The sequence below is a fragment of the Melanotaenia boesemani genome, chromosome 8, assembly GCF_017639745.1.
Source record: "Melanotaenia boesemani isolate fMelBoe1 chromosome 8, fMelBoe1.pri, whole genome shotgun sequence".
Classification (NCBI taxonomy): Eukaryota; Metazoa; Chordata; class Actinopteri; order Atheriniformes; family Melanotaeniidae; genus Melanotaenia; species Melanotaenia boesemani.
The window spans coordinates 30,149,793-30,171,770 of record NC_055689.1 but is presented as its reverse complement, the minus strand read 5'-3'; the positions used below and the strand labels follow the sequence as shown (position 1 = coordinate 30,171,770).

Below are 21,978 nucleotides of genomic sequence, written 5' to 3'. Positions count from 1 at the left end.
CCTTTAGATGTAGGCTTTATAAATATAACCCAACTCAGTGTTCATGACATCAGTTGCAACACACCGAACTGCCTAGTAAAATGTGCATGATTTAAAGTTAAAAACTACAGAATTCAGTGTTTAACTACCCACTGAAGAAAAAAAGTTCTGTAAGATATGTAAGATAATCCTGCAAAACAATGAAATTAGTCCATGAATTTGCAAAACTCTGCAACTGAAGTGTTCTCATAAATCAAAATGAAAGGATGTGGGGAGATGCCAACATTTTACTGTTGTGCATGTTACCAAACAGCAAAATTTGGATAAAAAAACAAGTAAAATTCCCATTAAGTAATGTTACTAATACAGTGCAGAAGTCATTTATTAGTTGGCTCACAGACAAAAAATGTAGTTGTTATAGGTTATATGCTAGTGCACTGATGCACATACACACTGAAACATTGTCATGTCATAGCTTATGTCCACTTTATTAGTTCAATTCTCACCTCAGTTTAAGGCATTTGTCTAGACCCTTTTATTTCAGATCACCTACTTTACAGAGAATCTTTTAAGGTGTGGCCAAAGAAGGTGTTTAGTCTAGGGCTCTGATTAGCATCCTTGCTATTTGCAGATGATGTGGCTCTGTTAGTTTCATGGAACAGTGATCTCTGGCTTGCACTAAGGCAATTTGCAGCAGTTGTGATCATGTTTACTATTAGTTTTACATAAACTAACCAAAAATGAAGAAACAGGGTTTGGAGAAAAAATTTTCACTCCATAATTCAGTAGCATATACTGTAAAACCTCCTTTAGCACCAATAACTTTAGCTGATAGATTTTTGTACAACATTATGTGTCTCACATTATTGTGGGGGATTTTAGTCCACTTACACATACATTCCAGCATTCCAGCACTCTTGTTTGATTTCAGTCTCATATTGATTTGTTTAAGAGAAATAAATGTATTTTGACCTGGAGAAAAGATCGCATTAAGCATGGATAGCGTGATCCAGCTTAGTGATGGTCAGGGATCTGCCTTCTTTCTCATGTACCTGACCAAACTTGGATAGCAGCTCCAAAATCACAGCAGAAATCTAACTGGATGTCTTCCAGGAAGCAGCATCTGATCAGAAGTCACTGTGTGATGTCACAGAGTTTAAAATATCATTTGATAACATCAGATCAGTGATAAGTTCTCAACTGTCTGCCACTTGTCTTTTTTTTTTTTTTAATCAATGAAGCTACACGTCTGTTTTTTAGTTTTTTAGTAACTGAGTAATAATTATTTTGATGGAATAAAGAATTAACGTGGAAGCTGAGATCGTGTTTCCCTCTTCAACTACTACATTAGGTGTGTACATAGATCGCTGTTAGTAAATTTTAAACGTTTTCTCAAGCACTAAATACACACAAGAATGCATAAGCATGGTTGATAAATGAGTGGCCTTTTTCTAAATTTATGTTCTGAAAAAACATTAGATTTAAAAGGGGGTATATTTTATTTTTCACATGACTTGTAAATAAAAATGGCCCTTTATCTTCAATACAAATAGCCCCACCCAATCTGAAGAGTTAATCCCACTCCTGTGATCGAAGAGAAATATTTAGATGCAATAAATCGCCACATCAGCGGATTGAGAGTTCAGAGATGCACTAAAGTTTCCACTGAGGTGATTAAACCTGCTGCTTTTATGTTGTTACAGCTGTGATTCAGACAGACGGGGTGAAGCAGGTATATCTGGCAGCAGTTGGTGTGTGTGTGTGTTGGATGGGCGTAGCTGCACAGAGGAAAAGCGATTTCCTTGCTGCAGGAAGGGAAAGGGAATGAAATATTGGCACCCAGAGCTCCCTTAACTTTGTCTTCCAGCTCTGTTCGTTCACACTTAGAACAGTGAGGGTTAGGTAGGTGGGGGTCGACAGAAGCATTAAGAGGATGGGGTGGGGTGGAATTAGACTGAAAAGCACTGTTTCCCCCTCCCAAACCATCAACCACAAAGCAACTCCCCTTCTGCAGGGAGACTAGAGCAGAGTCCTCACTGCCTGCCACCTCCAGCTGTCACCAAGAGGGACAAAAGGTTGTGTGGGGGTGTCTGTGAAGGAGTTGGAGGGGTATGTTAAGGGGGGTTTGAATTGAAAGATAAACTGAAGAGCCCTTCTTCCCTTCACACACACACACACACACACACACACACACACACACACACACACACACACACACACACACACACACACACACACACACACACACACACACACACTAACCAAGAAGGGACCTTGTCATCTGCATTAGGCAGCATCTGCTCTCTTTGCACCCTCACTTTCTCTTCCAAGCTGAACTGCACACACAGGTAGGTGGGAGGTGTCAGCCAAAGCATGCACACACACATGCAAACACCAACAAAACTGCACACAAATATAGTTGATATCCACACATGAAAGGCAAAACTGTAAATTCCTTTTCTGCCTTCCACAGTCGCATCATCAAACACACACACGCTACCAAACATACATGTTCCTGACTTACTTCTCCACCCTTCTCCTTGATGTTTGCTGCAGCTGAGAGTCTACCGCTGGCTGCCACGCATCCCTCCCCACACTTAGCATTTAATAACTAATTAGCCTTGTTTGTTGATTAGGCCTAATGGCATGTTTGTCCATGTGTGTAGACATGTACAGGTCACTTTCCCAACGGCATAAATTATCCAGTATTTCTCTATGTTGACCAGCAGAGACTACGATAGCTGCACTGATCAGCCACAGGATGAGACACCTTTATGTTACAGTGTAGGTCCTCCTCATGATGTGCCAGTTTTTCCTACAGGGGATATAGGTGGTCACATAGGGTGCCATCTACTGGGGGGATATGCTGTAACAAGTCCAATTTATCCCATCAGCTGTTCAAAATATTTTTTTTTCTCCCCTGTTTACCCCTTTCCTACTGAGAGTGGAGGTGTATATTTGAGCTTGTGCAAACATGCACAAACACACACAGGTATGTGGTTTATAATGAATATTTGAGCATCATTTACTGTAACATGTGGAAGTCTTGAGACACCCATCATTTCTCATTTCTTTCACACTGCTTCAGTAATGTTGAGGTCTTGGCTCTGGAGAGGCTCCATCCCTCCATAGGACTCAATACCAGTAATTCTAAGGTTAATTCTTGTGTCATGTGACATATTTCAGCCTTTTCTTCCTGTTTCCCTTCCATAAGAATGGCTTCTAAACAGCTATCATTCCATGGAAACCATTTTTGAGGAGGCTTCAGCCAACAGCAGATGGACAGAAGGTCCAGATGCATCGCTTTGGTCCTGTCTTTGCTGGATTTTTTTTCCTAAACCTTAGGGACATTCCTTTCAGATTTACATGCTCTGGAGGTAATTTCTTAGACCTGAAACATACTTTGTTCTTATTTTTTTTATTTATTTATTTTTTTTGTAGCATGTCTCACAGCCTGAAAGATGCCACATTTTCGTCTAACAGCGTCTTGGAAGTCTTGTTAGTCCAAACGTACAATTAAACGTATGTCACTGACATTTTTCATTAATCCAACTAAAGAATAGTAAAATGAAATCTGTGCCTGTGCAATGGACTCCTGGTAATAAAGTGCCTAAAGATGCAGTTTAAACATTTAAATTTGGCTCTTTGCTAAGTAGTCATTGTGTTGACATGACTCATTTATGCATTGTCGTATACATTAATATTTGAAGAAAAACAGACACTGTATAGTAAAAATTATTGTTCCACATAGATAAAATCAGTCCTGTTTATGTTACATATGTAATATTTAAACAATCCTGATTTTTGTTTGTTTGTTTGGGTGACTGTGGCTCAGGACAATGGTTTTATTCCTGGTTTAAACGGTCTACATGTCAAAGTTTTTTGGGCAAGGCACTGAACTCCACTTTGCCTCAGATGTGTTCAGTAGTGTAGGTATGTATGTCGGAGAAAAAAGAAAACCTTCATGGGCTGAAAATAAGACAAAGTGCAGTGTGAATGTGTGTTTTTAGTTGTGATAATATAAACTGCTGATCATATCCAGGCTGAACCGATTAGAAATGGATTTTAAAATTGGATACAATCATTTTAATCAAATCTTCTCTTTCTTTTCTTTCTCTGTGACCATGTTTCATGAAATCTAATAACAGTCAAGTAAAGAAACACTGCAGTGCTGATGTGGATAATCCAGCTTATTTCTTAGAGAAATGTTAGTCCCATTAATTTTCTTGAACTGAGAAAAAGCTTTTTTTCCCAGCAGATCTGGTGGAAGATATTTCCAGTTACTTCCAAAAACAGGAGAAAGTCTCTTTGCCTCAGAATTATTTTCAGAATATCAGACTGAGCCTGTCTGAATTTGTTGTAAAGACGGATGTTTTTGTTGCTCCTTTTCTTCTCCTTTCTTCACTTTTCCCCTTTTTTCCTCTAATCTTTTCCTCACAGCCTCATCCCGTTTCTCTCCTCCTCCTCTTTTCCTTCTTCCTTCTTTCCAATTTTTTTCATCCATGCTCGCTCCCCATTTTCTTCTTCTTTGCCCCTACCCCCTCCTTTACTCTCTTTTCCTAAACTCCTCTTCCTCTCCCCTCCTGTCGGCAACATGTGGAGCCGTCGCCATGGCAACGAGGGGAGGTGACATGTGCTGTAGACAGGGCTGGGAATGGAGGGAGGGATGGGAGGAATATAAGGAGGAGCCCCACAGTGCACTTTGTAGTCTCTCTCTCTCTTAAAAAAAAAAAAAAAAAAAAAGGGGGGGGGGGGGGGGTAAAAAAGAGAAAAAATCATCTTAGTGGAAGCGGCGGAGGCTGCCGGTCATCTCACTCCACTCCTCTCTTCTACTCTCCCTCTTAAACATGCGCTGAATTGCATCAAGGAAAAAACCGGAGCAAATCCTTTGCATGATTTCCATTTTTTTCTGTTTTTCTTTTTCTTTTTTTAAACAACATTTGAGGCAATTGGCAGGAAAATGGAGGAGGAGAGGAAACCAGGAACTTTTTCTTTTTTCCCTAAATATTTTCAAGTGAGGAGAAAGGAGATGATGGGAGGAGATGAAACTCCCTCCATCTGCCTCTCACTGTCTCCTCTTCCTCCTCTGCTGCTGGTGTTTGCGTCTGAGGTGTCGGTGCAGCCGGAGTGAAATGGGAAATGGACGAAGGACGAGGTGTCTGTTGCGTTACCTTGCCATGGATTTTTGGTAGGATTTTATTTAGTTATTAACATGTTCCTGTATTTTGATTTTCTTCTGCTACTGTTGAATTTCGCTGCTCTAAAAATTCTTTTTCAAAGATGTTGACGAGTCTATCCTGCTCTTACTCCTCATTCTTCATTCATTCATTCCACAAGGCTGAGGAGTGTGTTCTGCTTTACATTAAATTATAAATATTTTAATGCAGCCATGGCCATCTTTCTCTTTAAAGAAGGAGAAAAATGAGCCAACATTTTGTTCAAGGTGAGCTTGCAGTGAGAGTATCTGTGGAGTTTAGACACTGACTGACATGCATCCCGGTCCAGAGGCTGCTTGCAGCTGCATCTCACTCTAACGTTGCAACCCTCAGTTTTATGGGATTTGTGGCTGTTTATATTTTCTCCATCTGCTGCTTTGCACTTCTTAAGTGCAACATTTAAATTTTAATGTCTTAATGTTGCAATGCAAATATGTTGTGTCTTTCTCTCTCTCTCTCTCTCTTTTATTCAGTCACTGGTTCATTCTTTTAAAATACTGGAACTAATCTGAAATGTAAATGTATTAGCTGAATATTTGCGTTTAATATGAAGTTTTACATCATCCGTTTGTGTTTGTGCATGAGGGTGAGTTTATGAGATGTGATAACCCCAGTACTCAGGTGAGTCAAATCACTCACAAGTAGATTCATTTAAGTCCTTTACTTACATGGTTTGGGTGTGTATGTCTGTTTGCTGAAACATTTGAAGATCCAGGCTGAACTTTTTGCAAGGCCTGGGATGAATCAGAGGTGAGGGGCAGATCTTTGTTTTCTACAGCAGTCATCGTGGAGGAAAACAATAGCTGCTCGCTGCTCTCCCTCTGACCTTTTTTACCCATTCTGAATAAGCCAGAGCCGTGCAAATCCATCTGCCTTTTGTCTATGGAAGCCTGGCTAATCCACACCCCTATTCACACACACACATACAGACATGCACAATCTCACACACCCTGTCACCCACACATCAACCAGGAGACCTCGAAGCACTCCATTGAACAAACCTCAAACTCAGCTCCAGATACCACGAGCTAAACACACTTCTGTTTCTTTATTTTGTTTCTGTAACATTTTCTTTTTGTAGAAACAGCTGCAAATATTCCTTCGAAAACTTAATGAAAAAATAATCACCGGAAGAAAAATAGAAAAACTCTTGAAAGATTTTCCACAATGAGACTTTTCATTGTAGTTTTCGGGAGGTTTTGTCCCTGTTTGAGGGTGCCTGGCTGTCTCTAGAGAGTGTATCTCACCAGCCAGCCAGCATCCTCCATGGGATACGTGAACCTTTTTCAGAAATACTCATTCTAGACGAACTGAACGTCACATTTGAGTTAGTGAAATGGAAAATTTGCAAGTACAATTGGTGTCATTGGAGCAGCTGGACAATAGAGGAAAGGAACTCCTGTTGTCTCATTCGTTTAGGGAAATGTTTCCTTTTTTTTATTATTATTTATTTTTTTGTTTTGACTCAGTCGAACTGGACTTTTTTTTTTTTTTTTTTTTTTTTTTGATAAATAATGAAAATTCTGACATCTGAGCCAGTAATGATGGAGATTAAAGTCTGGAGTTCTGATTTATTGTGACTGTGTTCCTTTTAACCATCATCAGGAGTCATACTGATTACTGTCTAAGATTATTCCTTTTACCCACAATCATATCAGCAACATGAATTAAATTATCTATCCTTTAATTTCCCTCCACTGAGGTCTAGTTCACCAGCAGTCACAGCTCCCTCAATCAAGCTGTAATTTGATTGAAAGTGTTAAGCCACAGGAGGGATAATGGAAACGGCCTTGGAGCTGCAGAGCCGGGCTGAAAACCTCTTACTTAAAATGTACAGCTCGAGCAATATATAGGTATTAAAATGCTTGTTGTATGTTACTGAAAAGGTTGTTTGCACAGTTTACTTGGACATTAGTGAATGTCCCGGCTTCCATCCTAGGCAAACGTTAGATTTTTAATCATTGCAAATTTCTGCTACATCTGCCTCTGCAGCGCCGGCAGAATGGCTGCTCATTTTTCATAGCAGCAAACTAACAAGTCACACACCCCTCCAAGTCTCTCCCTCTTACTCCCTCTACCGCATCGACACTAAGTCCTCCACCCCTTTTACTGTTACTAACAACTGCAACCAAACTTGATTAAGCAGGTGGGGTCGGGCTACATTTGTTTGAATCAATAGACAGACATGCTAGGCAGCCATGATAAAGAGAGCAAAAAGTGGGGAGGAGGGGTGGAATCGGTGTGTGCATGTGTCTGTACGCGCTTTGCAAATGCCGGCATCTGTCCCATGAAAGATGACTGAGCTGTTACAGTTAGAGCTTTGAATTATGGGCCATTACTAGCCAAGCAAGATGCAATGCCTCTCCATGAAACTTAATTTGACAAAACAATGAGATGACTCAGGGAGTAAAATGACAAATGAAGTTATTTGATCTGGGGTGGGGGGGGGGTTATATACATTTTGCAAAAGATGATTGCAGTGAAAGCATGTGGAATCAGCAATAATGCATTATTAATGGCCATGCCAAGCCCACAACACTTACAGGGTGCTGCTCAGCTACTTTTCTTTATGATGCTTCCTCGGTGGCTCATATTTGCTACTGCTTATTTTTTTTCATTAAAACCACATTAATGAAAAGAAGCATTAAAAATCCCACAATTAATTATATCTGCTTTTACACATCTGATACAAAATTAATGCCTGCAGCCATACAAATGTAGCTTGATTGCACACTCTGAATGTTTGTTACAGATTTATGAACAGCCTTAATAGTAACTCACTAGTAGATCAGATCTGTCCTTTCACAGCTGAATTTCTCACATTTTCTTTTTTTGTTCAGCTTCATTATACGTTTTTTTTCCCCCCTCTGCATTGGAAAAGAGCCCTTTCGTGCAGTCATAGACGCCCACTGTTTGCTTTCAGGCCTGTCACATTACTATGCAACCGGCTTTTTACAGTACGGCTTAGAGCTCCATAAGCAAATTGGAAACCTCACAAAGCGTCGGACAACTGTTGTCCCCCATTGTGGGTCTTTCTGCGGCCACTCTTTATTAGGTGCTGAATGCAGCAGCAATGAATGCAATCATGGGGGTTGGGTGGGGGGGGAGTGTTATCGAGTGGTGATGGTGGTGATGGTTATGAGGAAAAGGGGGGAGGGTGGTCGCACCCTGAAACCCCACAAGAATTCCGGAACAATTCGTGTAGAGCGTTCCTTTTCCCACCTCCTAGGGTTCCTCTGTGCTGACAGGCAGGCAGGAGGGATCCGACAGGGCTGCCCCCTTCCTCCCTACTGCTTTCAAAGCCTCCTTTCCATTAACTCACCACGCTACACCTCGCCTAATCTCTGTGACCTCTACCACTGAGGGACAGGGATTTTTTTTTCCTTCCTAACCCCCCCCCGCCTTCCTCCTTCACCCTAAAGGAAACCTGCCGCCTTTGTGAGAAGTAAAAAGACACAGTTTTTTCCTTTGTTTTATTATTATTGTTTTATTTTATTTTTTTTTTTAACACAGCTTAAAACTATCAGCCAAGCAAAGTAATAGCTCTAGTAAGTGTTAGTATGAGTAAAAGGGGAATAATTCATCTTTACTGTCCTACAAAGATGTGAAGAAACATGTATCCAAGAAGAAACAAGGCAATAAAAAGCTGTTTTTGCTATTGATTTCTGTTGAAAACTCTTGTCAGGAGGAATTGTAAGCCTTGTCATTGGCAGTGCAATTTGCGCCTTTTCTCTTTATTTTTTGCCTCGCTCTTTGTTGTCAACATCGTTATGTAGTGTGTACTAATGGGGAATTATGTGGCCTTTTGTTAACTCTTAATCGTCAGGTACAAATGCAACAGGGCCCGCTACATCTGAAAATGAACAGCGAGCAGCAGTAGGAGATGCAGCACATAATTATCAGTTTAATAAATACTCACTTCCCCTCTCAAATTATTGCAGCAGTGATTTTTCTTTTTTTTCACATTCATGAAGCAGGAAGCAGCTCAGACTTTTATCGTGGAACGTGTGTTCATTGTGCTATCTCGGAGCAGCCGACTGACTGAAAAGAAATCTTTCATCTCCGGTTTGTTTGCTCTGGGATCTGGTTCTCACACGTTGGATTAAATTGGTTGTAGTTGTCAAGACACCACATCGTCCGTTGCTTCTGAACAGATACTTTTGTAGTAGTGAAGGTGTGTTGAGGTGTCTAGAGACATCCAGAAGGCTTTGCTAAACAGGAGTTTATGTATTCCGTGCACTCCTGGGCACAGATGGTGGAACAAACGCTTGTGATTATACTTTTCATCGAGCACAGAGATATGCATGTTTATGGGTTTCCAACAAAAGAGGGAAAGAACCACAAGTTTTTACAGTTTTTTAATTCTCTGTTGTAGATTTAAATGTGTGTGTGTTTTTTAAGGGGGGAATCATTAATATCAAAAATAGTGAAATGGTTTCAGTCAGATTATCTTGTCAAATGAAGGATTTTAGTGTGATTTGTCTGTTTTGGCTGTTTGGAGGATGCTTTAATCCTGGGGTATAAAAACCCCACAAACCTCTCGGAGCCTGCAGGGTTGTTCCAATCCTACACTTCACCACTTGAATTTAAATATTAGTTTCTCTTGTCTGACAGATCAGTAAAAACTGAAAGCCTGCACACGTTTAGTCACACAGTTTTCACACCCCTGCAGTTTATCCCAAAGCATCTACCTCCATCGTGGCCACATACATTTACAGCATCATCGATGAATCTAAACTCTTATCTCTGCTGCACCACGCTTCGTTGAGCTGCAAAGAGAGCCACTCACACCTGATAAATATAGGAAAAGAATTATATTAACCTCTTTGTTTTATCTGTTCCTTTGTGGCCCACAGGGAAGCCAGATCAACCAGATTCCCACCAAGTACAGCCAAGCAGAGTCAACCAAGTTCCTCGTTCTCACCATTGTGTCCATCTTGTGCATTGCTGGGGTGCTACTGGCCTCCACCGTGGTCTACTGCCTCCGCAATCGCTCCCACCACAAACTTAAGGAAAAGCTCACCAATCTGGGGACGGATACTGGCAGCGATGCTACTGCCACCTATCAGGTAGGAGGTGTTACTGCATGGACCATCTGTGAATCTTATTCAGCTGTGATTTTCATGTGAAAGCTTAGAAAAAAAAAATATTTTATTAAGAATACATTTTTAAAATCAATTTACTACTTTCTCAGTTTGTCATTTAGAAAAATATATAAAAAAAATCTTTTCTATCCTTTTCTTTCCCATCAATTCTCTAGTTCCTCAGATTTGTCCTGTTCATATTTGGGAGCTTGATTAACAACTTAATAACACAATCACAGCAAATAATACAGTTATTATTAAATACTGATTGTTGTTCATTTTACATATATTTCCTAACTTTACATGCTTTTTATGCTCATTTTATTTCCTCAGACTTCATTGTATTAGCTGATGTTTACAGTAAATGGGGTCGTCTTAAGGCATTAACAAAGCATGCATCAGGAAGATAAATGACTTTCTTTTTGTTTATTCATATAATTTTATAGAGTAACACATTCTTTTATCCTTTTAGCTAGACTTTAAATTCGTGATTGTGTGCCTAGCAGAATGGTCTTACCTTCCACATATTTGCATGTTAATGAACAAAGCATATCGGTGCACTCTGATTGGCCACCTCCTTTGGCCTGAGCAGGCGCCGCCCAATTAAAGCAAGCCTAAGATTGGTGTTTATTCATTAGTGCAGGCTAAATCACAAGCTTTTTTGATTGGAGTTTTAATTTTCATCATGACTAAAAAACCTGTAAAATGGTAAAACTTTAAAAAAAACAAAAAAACACTTGGGTTTAAATTTAATTGGGAAATTAAGAAAAAAATCCTTCATAGATCTTCAGGAAGGAAGCTGATGCTAAATAGTGGTGACCACCGATTGTCTCTCGCTATCATTTCTTGTTTGAGACATTAAGAAATCTAACATATCCAACAGGTTTTCCACCTCTAGTTACTTCCATTCCTCCTCTGCTGGTTGCAATTATCCTCTGGCCAGAATAGCCAAGTGTGAAATTTAATTTACAGAATCCAATATTAAGTGGCTTTTTCAGCAAAGAATTAGATTGAGATTTTTCCGTGCTTCTCTCTGACCTTTTCCCCGCCATGATTTTAAATGAGAGTGGTCCTGTGAGCATTGATTTTATAATGAGCCCAGCCCGTCCCCTAAGTGCTTACATTTTATGCTCTTCTCCAGGGATTTTTAACTCCTGAAATAGACTGTGCTGCTGCGTCAAGGTTTACCTCATCGCTTTGGGCTCTGTAGAGACGTGACGTAAACATTTGCCAACAAGTCCGAAACATCAACTTACTTAATGGTAATTTAACTACTTGGGAAGTAAAGTTTCTTAACATTAATCCAACTCATCTAGCAGCTCATTGGTATTTCAGCTGCATACCTTCCTGTCTATGTAAAAACTTTGTTTTTCTTTAATAAGAAAGCTTATCTTCTTGGTTAGCTGCCTTTGAGAATGACTTTAAAGCCTATAATTGGAAAATGCTAATCAAAATGCTATCACAAGACTGTGTTTGTGCATTATTTATCTGGTTTAAAGCTAACAAAAAAACATTGTGTTGCTCGTTCTTGGGAGCATTACTCGGCCTTGCTTTGCTCTCAAAGCCCTTCGAGTTGATTCTCTTCCCTCTGTCGTCTTTATCGAGCCTCAGCAGTGAGCCGTCGTCATCCTCAGTGAAAGGCCTCGGTGTTCTTAGCTGTGTAAACCTTGTCTCTTTGTCAGCACTGCTGTGTAGAGGGGTTCCCTGGGCTGGATTCTGTCTTTCTCTGTGTGTGTATGTGTGTGTGTGTGCGCGCGTGAGCGAACAGTCTCTAGGGCTAGATGCAATTAAAGCAGACAGGAAGCGGCAGGCAGCCTGACGGCCTTACTACTGCAGCTCCTTCATGCTGACTGTCAAAGACACACAAACACTGATAATGCACACACTGTACAAGTTCACACACTCGCCAGCTACTGCATGTTAATGATTCTTGCCCTTGGCGCATTTGTTTGAGGCCTCACTTCACACCCTTGCTCTCTCTCTCTCTCTCTCTCTCTCTCTCTCACACACACACACACACACACACACACACACACACACACACACACACACACACACACACACACTCATCACCTTCCTGTGAAGTCACTGTGCCACCAGCTCCCTCTGATTCCTCACCACCTTTGGCTCTCAGTTCCTTCCCCCGCTGGCTTGTCAGTCAGATGGTCCCCGTGTAACCGCAACACGGGATTGGCCACCACCGACAAAGGGGATGCTGATTGACAAGCGTTTACAGAGGAGTGTGTGCGTTGCCTGTCAGAGCGTAGGGCGCGGGGCGAGGAGGCGGTGCATGATCCTTGTCAGTCATTCAGTCCCTGGATTGCTCTGCAGCCGACGAGGGAGTCTGCTACATTGCATTCAGTTTATCTTTACATCTGATCCAAACTTTTATCTCACCCTAAAAGTCCAATTTTCTGTCAGAGCTGAAGCAGCGTTCTGCTCACAGCAGGAGACCATTACAACCATCACAGTGGAGCTGCAGTGAAACTGGAAGGTTTTTGCATGAAATTTCCCTAAATCAAGACATTATCTTAAAGTGTTATCATTTAAGATATTATAATATATAATATTTACAAGCTAATGGAGATATTTTAATATTCTGATTGATTCTGAGAGTTAAAACTCAATCCAACGACTACATTTTATTTATTTCAGGGAGCCTACTATTACTGGCATGATAGATGCCTTCTTAGATTTCTTCTCCTCGTTGCCATTATTATTAGTTTAGTCATTTTCTACATGTTCTTGTTCTAAAATCACATAAGTTAAAATGACTACTGGAAAGAGTAAGTTATGATAATCTGCCTTAATCTTTAAAAACCTGAGGTCCCTCTCCACATAGAAAACTTTAAAAACAGTTGCCAAACTATGCCAAAATGACCACTTTGGAGACCTCATCTGAACTGCCTGTACTAAAACCTCTTTCATTTTGTTCTGCTTCCCTTTATCAGAGTTGGCCTTTACAGAGATCATATTCACATATGATCTTATAGAGATTTAGAGCTCCCGCTAAATCGTTCCTAAAGAATATTCACATTTTAGTCAATCCTGAAACATTTTTCATTTGTCCCATGTTCCATCTTCACTTATTCTTCACTAACAAAACATTTACTGATATTTCCATTTTAATATCACAAGTGTTCCTTTTACTATGACTCCAAAAGTATTCAAATGGACTTTCCAGTTGTGGAGATATGCTAATTTTATTGTACAATTTTCAAGTAGAAGCCTAAAAAACATAGCAGATCAACATGCCATTGCATGTGTTTAAGTTTGCATGCTGAATGCTTATGTTGAACTTCATTCACTGCAGGAGGAAATACAGGGTTAAGATGACGTAACAAAAAGTGTTAAAATTTAAACCCTGAGATTTGGGCTTATCTCTTACCATCAAACTGTTTGCTGTAACAATTTATATCAATTTAAGCTCCAAACATCTCTGGCTCCAATTTACTCAGATTCAAGTCAGTTTAGTCAGATATTCATTTTCCAGCAGTGACATGGATGCTACACAATCTTGTCCACTGTACGGTCACTTTTCACTTGCAGTGGGTACCGTTGCATCATGCAACTCTGGGAAAGTTTGTGTAACACTGGAGTTGAACCAGTGATGCAAGCAATAACAATAGGGATGCAAAATGGTGCAACCCAAAGAAAAATATACTAACAATAGTTTATTTATCTAAATTTTTATTCCTCTATAAGTCTTTAGGCTAGTTAAAAATCTCTGCAGGACTTTTCTACTAAAATGTACATTTAACTGTGCAAAAGCTTTTTGAAGCTGCAGTCCACATATAAAGTTACCAGCACAGAATCCCCATCAAATACTACTCGTTTTAGTTTCTATCTACTCTACCCTCCTTGTTTCTAACCATGTCTTGACACCACACTATTGTTCCCCTTTTTGTTTGTTTGTTCGTATACAGAGTCCTTGCAGTCGGGGCCCCTGGATTAGATCAGAGAGGAATTTAGACCAAGACCCTCCTTTAAGCCTGATGCACTTACACACTCCGACCCCCAACTTTAGAAAATGGGGGTGCCTTGGGTGACACATGCCTCGCTGCACTGACATGCCTGCCTTCACCTCAAGCTGATGCATGATTCAATTCAAGATGGTCATGTAGCACTTACATTCCCTATAGCACGATGTCCATTAGAGGGGCTGTTGGGTGTGTTTTTAGGTGACACACACACAGAATGTGCCTGCGCAAAAACATATTACAACATTTCTTTCAAGGCTGACATTTAGTACCCGAGTAGCATTCATTGATCTTTCCTTTTTTATTTTTTTTAAAGAGAAGATAGATATTGTCCATGCATCAAGAAGTAATTAAAAGATTTTATATTTAATTTTGGTAAGTACAAAACTGCTGTTTTGACTTCCTGTAGATGAGATTTTATCCATTGTCCTTCAGAATTGATGAAGGCTTATCCAAGAGTTTAATTATTGTTTTCTTATTTCGGTACCTCACGATGTCATACCAATTATTCATTAACCAATAATTGTTTGAAAAAAGTCACATAATTTCTTGTTTCTTTTGGAAAACTTTCTTTTCAATTTCAAGATTGATGTCTTACCTCCCTGACATACATTTATTTTCATTAATTTTATTGTATTTTGTGGCCAATTTCTAAAAGATCTAAAGTTTGCCAGTGATGAGTAATCCATCATTGTGAACATTTATCCACCTTTATTATTATAGTCAAGGTTAATGTGGTTGTTGAAATGGATCCCCGTTTGCCAAAAAGCATTTGATTCAGGAGCTGTCCAAAAAATGAAAAATAAATGGAAAAACAAATGCTAATATGGACAAGACAATGGAAAAAGTTTCATTTCTATTTCATTTTTGCATTGAAATGTTTATTGCTGGATGACCTTCAGCATTTCACCAGTTGTGTTTCACTAACACCATCTGGCACTAATAGGTTTCCATACCATTAAGCATGAAACAAGAGTTTTGTGTTTGAGTTCCACCTGCTCCATCACTGATGGCATAAAATCCCAAACTGGCATCATAAAGTCCTGTAAAAGTCTCAAAATGCTCAGCAGACCGACCTCCAAGCCATGAAACACAGTGATTAGTGAGATAAAGCATGTATTGAGAATCAATACGCAGTAAATAAAGATTCGCCTGTTTGAATGGACACCACCTTGGAGATGAGAGTTGTCTGGACAGTAAATCTCCAGTATTTACATTCTCAACCTGTTATAGCGGTAATCTGGATTTATTCTCCTTTTCGCCCTCTAATTGGCTCATAGAAAGAAGCCATTTTGAAGCAGTTTTAATTACACCGAAGACAATTTTGCTGCAGCAGCAAAGTTCAGGGTATGGGTTCGTTCAAATACATGATGTTGTAGATCATGCGTTTTCCTCTTCAATAAGACACCCACAATTTAGTGTGTTCAACTGACGGGATGCTACATTTTCTTCTTAGAAACAGGCCAAATGGCGGTTGGATAATAATACTTTTATATGTGATAATTACACTGACAAGATTTAAGTGATGCAATGAGGTGATTTTCAAAGATGGATAATGCTTTGCGATGTAAACTGAGGAGTTATTTGTATGACAGCTTCATTATTTACTGGTTTTTATGTCAGCCCTGCAGTGCATTATGGGAAATGTAAACTAAAACAGTGTCCAGTGCTTATGTACTGCAGTCTTTCCCTGGAAATGATGTGTATTTGCATCTAGTATTTCAGACCCAGCTTATGGATTACTCAGAGTAGATCAGTTAAAAGTGATTTGAACTTGTCATGATGCCAAACAGCAGGTCAGCTGGAGTCTGCCATGAAGCTCTGTCATCCATCAATGCCGCTGTCAGGCAACTAACAGGTTCATACGTGAATAATTTGTAACAGAGTATTGATTAGAGGTTTATTATAGATAAGATGATAAACAACTATAAAGTAACATCTCTGCAGATCACTTATTCCAATGAATATACACATGACTAAGTTTCAGACACACATACGTTTAACAGGCTTATTTAAACACTGAAGACATTTAATGTGAAGACTTCAGGTTCAGCTGAGGTAGAAACCATGTATAAACTATTTAAAATACTCAAACAGATTCCAAGTTTTGATTTACTAAGTAGCTGAAGCTGCACCAGTGCTCTGAGGCCTTTTTCTTAAAAAAAATATTTTGAATAATTTTGTATTCAACTCTATAACAATTTGAACACTGCCTCAGATGAAAAAAAAAGATGCATAGGAGGCCTATATCAGGTTAAAAACAAGCCTTCTTTTGAAATCTTAAAAACTATAAGCACTGAGAAGATAAAGTCCATAAAACTAGTACTGTAGAATAAATTTAGCTCTGCTTCATCGCCTCCTGTATACCAGCAACTGCACGCTTGTTCGGCTTTCACATGCAGGCATGTTTGTGCTGCCTCCCGCCAGCAGCTCTGACAGTATCCCCGGGTCAGATACTGTAGCACTTTAATAATCTGCACGCATTTATGAGTCCGTATCCGAGCCCATAGATCAGTGTCATAGCGCAGACCCACAGAACATCCGTTAGATCTGATGCAGACTAATGAAGGCCTGCTCACATTACCTCCACTGTCAATCAAACACACCGTCAGATAATCACCAGCATCTCTCTCATTAAGAAACACAGATTCTCGCTGAGATTCAGCCCAGGTCTTCTGTTGTGGACGCCGTCCTTGCAGGTAGATGCGTGTGATGTATGGTTTTCTGTAATATGAGATAAAGGATGCCCCAGTTGATGGGTCAGCTTTACATTTGCTGTCCACGTTGTAATGTGATGTAGTTTTCCTGTATAATTCGTAATTAATGAACCGGTGTGGGATTAGTGTCGTGCCTGATTATTTACTGATTTATGGTTATTGGACAGCCTGCTCGATTTCAGATGCAAGAACTTTATTCCCACACCATCTGTACCCAACATGCTTTAGTTATTTACAGTTTCAATTTCTCATGGATTAGTTTTTTTCTCCTATATTTTAAAAAGAATTATGTTATTGGAGAAGCATTTGAATTTCTTCTTTATGTTTATGTCTAGTAAAGTGGCATAAATCTTAAGTGATGAACAGGTAAAATGTGGTTTTACCTCTTGCAGGTCATCAGGAAATCCCTGTACAATTTATTTTTTTAAACAACTAAAAATCCAGCCTTTTTTTTCCAAAGACATGTTGTTTTCTAACCATGCAGATCAGTTTTGAACTTGAATATGCCTTTTAAATTTTCATGTAATAACATTTAACCTAAATCTTTGAGGCGGCATACTTAATGATTGACTGAAACTGAAAAAAAAATCATTGTGTAAATGTAAATTTAAAAAAAAGGATTTGACAAAAAATCCACTTTTTTTTTTACTACTCCAACCCAGCTCTGCTGATAATCCATGCAGGCATGGGTAGGACTTAATTTTGATGGGCACACAATGCTGACAATCACATGTGAGGACAGACTGGGATCATACCATTATGTTGAAGAAGGAAGGGGGAGGACTGCGAGTATAGGCAAGGTTCACAGAGCAACAGAGAGAAAGAAAGACAGGAAGGATCCAGATATTAATGCAAGCACATCTGGGGTAATGTTTTTCATTTAATTTGTTTCCTTTTGTTCTGTGTCCAGTGTTTAATTTAAACAATAACTGTTTTATTTTAAATGTAAAAAGAAGACTTTAACAAAAACAGGGGGATCACTGCTCCAAAGACAGACACAGAGAGGGAGGTGGAGGGATCGATTATGTCTCAACCCCACCGCTAAAGCCCCCACCTGTAGAAGAGACTGCATAAGGAAAGGTTTTTTTGTTTTATTGTCAACCAGTCATGGTGGATTTTTTAATATTGTATTACAGGGGCTGCATAAAACTTTTGTAGATTCTTTCATCCAGGTCATGGTTTCATAAATGGTGCTCAAATATTTAACATTTACACAAACATATGGCACATTATTAAATGGAAAACAATTGTTTTCCCTTTTTCCATTAACCAATTTTTAGCAGTTTTTATATATTCACCTGAAATACTGCAAACAGTGAGTAGTTTCATTACACTGGCCTTCTAGTACTGTGGAGTACAATGTCTTGGCAATAATATCCAGCAAAACATTTTCTGCGATTAGCTAAAGGATATTTGTATTATTAACCATTTCCTTGGTCAAATGATATGCCCTGTTTTTTATTTACCTGCAATGTTTTCTGTTTCACGCTGGAAATGTGACCACAGTGAAATAATCTTGTACATGCAGCACCTCCAAATTTTTACTGATTATTCACAAACAATTAGAAACATTTCTCTTATGGCTTTGGGGAAACAAGCCAATGCTGATGATAAATTTAAGAGAGGAAGTTCAAATTTGGTAGTCGTTTGACATTTCTGCATATTTGGAAAAAAAGATGTAAAATGGTACCCAGTGTATTGCTCTCTGACATTAAGAGTAGTGGTTCTGTGACATGTTGGGAGACAGACTATACTTACTTTGAGGGTCAGCTCTTTATCCAGACTAAGCTTCTGCTGGGATACAAAGAGAAATAATCATCCATCATGTCCTGTTTCTGCTTCAGGGTCTCCCTCTAGTTGGGCATGTATAACACACTTAAAAGTTACTCAAAGTCACCTCATCTTGCTTTTGGGATGCAGAGGAGCAGCACCTCCTCACCTCTCGAATCTCTAAGGCTGAGCCCCAACAACCTTTAGCAGAAGCCAGTTTTTGCCTCCTGCATTGTGATCTGAGTAGATGGTGGTGGGAATGTTGATTGGCCACTAAAGCGACAGCTTTGCCCATTGCTTACTGAATCACACTGATCTGTTTAAAATTTTACAGTTCACTCATCTTCTCATTTTAAAATGAAAGCATAGTTCTGTCATTGCAGCATCAACATGTCTCATTTTCAGTCTCTAATGCAGACTGAGAGAAATCACAGCTCTTCATTTAGAACAGCATTGTCTATGTCATTGTCCTTTCTCCTGTACAGAGTGACACAATCATTCATTACAGCTCACTGGCGTCCCTGCTGGGAGCTGTGCAGAGAAGGCGTGGGGGAGAAAAGTTAGACGTTGTGTCAATATTTCATTGTGGTTACATTTCCAGTTGACAGAAAAAAAAGACATTTTGCTCAGGTGTGTGAATGAAGAATATTGTATTTGCCACACTGAGAGACTGACTGGCATGGTTGGCTAAACTTTTCCAAAAGTTTTTCTCTTCTTCTTCTTATTATTATACAGCCAGTAAAAACTTTCCATGCAGTCATGATATTTATAGATGTATATCATTTTTCACCGCCCTCTATTCGGTAATTGATAGTTAAGTGAAATGCTTATTTAGCATTTAGGTGTTTGCTATCAGAATCTGAGATTAAATCTTGCTTGAAACACTTCCTTTCCTACCCACAGTGCTAAACTTGTAGTTTTTTTTTTTTTTTTTTTTTTTTTTTTTTAGTTTTATTATGTGATTTACATCATAAAATTACAAAGAGAATTATTGAGTTTAAATGAGAATGAATGAATACAATTTGTTAAAAAAGTCCCTTTGTCTATTGCTAAAAATCCAATTAATTGCACATTTGGTTATAAAGTCCGCAGGCTCTTCTTTATTGTTGTGAATGTCAGGTCTCAGGACAAGGAGAAATTGCATGAATGTAATATGATGTGGGCAGCTTCTTCAGAAGATATAATTTGTCAGGTGTTTAAAAAAAAAAAAAAAAAAAGAAAAAGGTTGGTTTGAAAATTTGTGTGAATCCAATTTGCAAGCCCTTTCCTCTCTGCTGTGCTTGAGCTCAGTCTCAAAAGCCCTTCTTTGCAGAGGTAATTTTGCATGTACAAGATGGTAACCATGACCACTGTACAGGTAACGGTGAGTACCACCAATCAGACTTGTTCCTCTTCTGATGGGACAATTTTCATTCAGGCACAGTTAATTAAACCAAATTAAACAGAGACATAAACCTAGAAAAAGCAAAAAACTAATAATTTACACAATCCTGGGAACAATTCCAAACTTTAACTATTTATATGTCATAGTTTAAGTATTACATAAGGGTTTTAAAGACTGACAATTCAGAAAAGACAATATTTTTAGGTATTTTGATGATAACTTTGGGGGACTTAATCGACTTTTTACAAGACTTAATACAATCACTAGAAACATTATCGGAGCCTGACCCCATAAATGTGGACACCATTATTTTGCATTGCCTATATTTTGCCCAGTACCCTTTAGTTGCCAGCCTTGTGTTTATATGAGGGACATGTGATAGAGCAAGGCAATATATCCGCTAATAAAGAGTTTTATTCCTAATTATATCAGTTAATTGTTAAGGTGCTTCAAATGAAATTGTACATCAAGTGTCGTGACAGCAGTGATTCATCTGTGTCTGCATTCTCCTTAGGAGCTGTGTCGGCAGCGGATGGCAGTCAAGCCTCCTGAGCGTCCAGAGCCCATCTCCTCTAGGATCAACAGCGTCTCATCTCAGTTCAGTGATGCTGGTCAGGCCGTCAGCCCCTCTGCACGAAGCAGCATCTCCTCATGGAGTGAAGAACCTGCCCACTCAAATATGGACATCTCTACTGGTCACATGATATTGGTAAGTGCCCTGTTAAGTGGCTCTACTAATATGTCATTAAATAGTCATGGCATGGATTAAAGTGTATTGCATTCTAAGAGTCAGATGGTGTTTTCAGCTATTTTTTTTCCATAAAATGCTCTCCATGTATACTTCACCAGTCAAATGCTACAATCCAACATATTTTCCTACATTCAAACTGACACCAGACCTGATGTTCTGTTACAGATTGTAAGCGATTTGTGGGTTTTGTTCAGCTTGGGTTTTTTTTCTTTAAAAATTTGCTTGTATGAACAGTTATTATTAATTGGACTAGTGTGTGGATATGTTTTAATTGGACCCCAATGAACTAGCTGGAATTGATTATGTTTGCAAAATCACTTGAGATTACTTTGTTGTGGATTGGCGGTATAGAAATAAAGCTGGATTGAACTGAACTTTATTGATCATGCTAAGAGTGTGATTCTGCTACATCACCAAAGACTTAGATATTTTCAAATGTTAAGCTGGTGGTTTTTCAGGATGTACTTTGTCATGTTTTGAATTTTGAATCAATGGACATGACCTTAACGTGTTATTCATAGCTGCAAAGCCTTTGATTAGACATCCAGAGTTGTTGGGGGGATGACTTAATACTAAATATTAAGGAAGGAAAACTTTATTTTATAGCAAGGATTTTCTTGGAAAAATGCCTTACATGAAACAACCTCTCAATCACTGCACACTTCTCAAACTTAAGCTTGTCAAATAAATCCTAAAATGTTCTTTGAACAAGTGAGCCAGTCAGAGCCCAGTTTACATTCTGATTGCATGAACAAACATAAGGCGTTCCTAAACCTAACCAGTTAGATTCAAATCCTAAACCTGACTAGGAAGTTTGTTGCCTAAACTGAACACAGTTGCTTTTATACTTTAAACAAACTAGAAAATAATGGATGTTAAGTGATTTAAAAAATAGGCTTGAAAAGACCAGGTAAAATACATTTCTTTAGATTTCACAAGGGCTTATTCTATTTTTTTAAACTCAACCCATTTCCACCAACATGTCCAGTTTGGTCCAATATGGGCCAGCACGCATTCATTTGCCTTTGCAGGTAAAAACTCTGAAGGGCACCGGAAAAATCGACCCAAATTATACCACTTTTTTGCGACCCTTCAAA

General features: G+C 39.0%; 1 protein-coding gene across 2 annotated transcripts in view; it reads left to right on the top strand.

The window, feature by feature from the left end:
• LOC121643841 (receptor-type tyrosine-protein phosphatase N2-like) overlaps positions 1 to 21,978 on the top strand; it is a 252,573-nt gene that overhangs the window by 182,352 nt on the left and 48,243 nt on the right. For both annotated transcript variants that reach the window (XM_041991400.1, XM_041991399.1), the window contains exons 13-14: positions 10,052 to 10,264; positions 20,645 to 20,839. In XM_041991400.1, the coding sequence (XP_041847334.1) occupies positions 10,052 to 10,264; positions 20,645 to 20,839 (408 nt within the window). The remainder of the gene's footprint in view (positions 1 to 10,051; positions 10,265 to 20,644; positions 20,840 to 21,978) is intronic.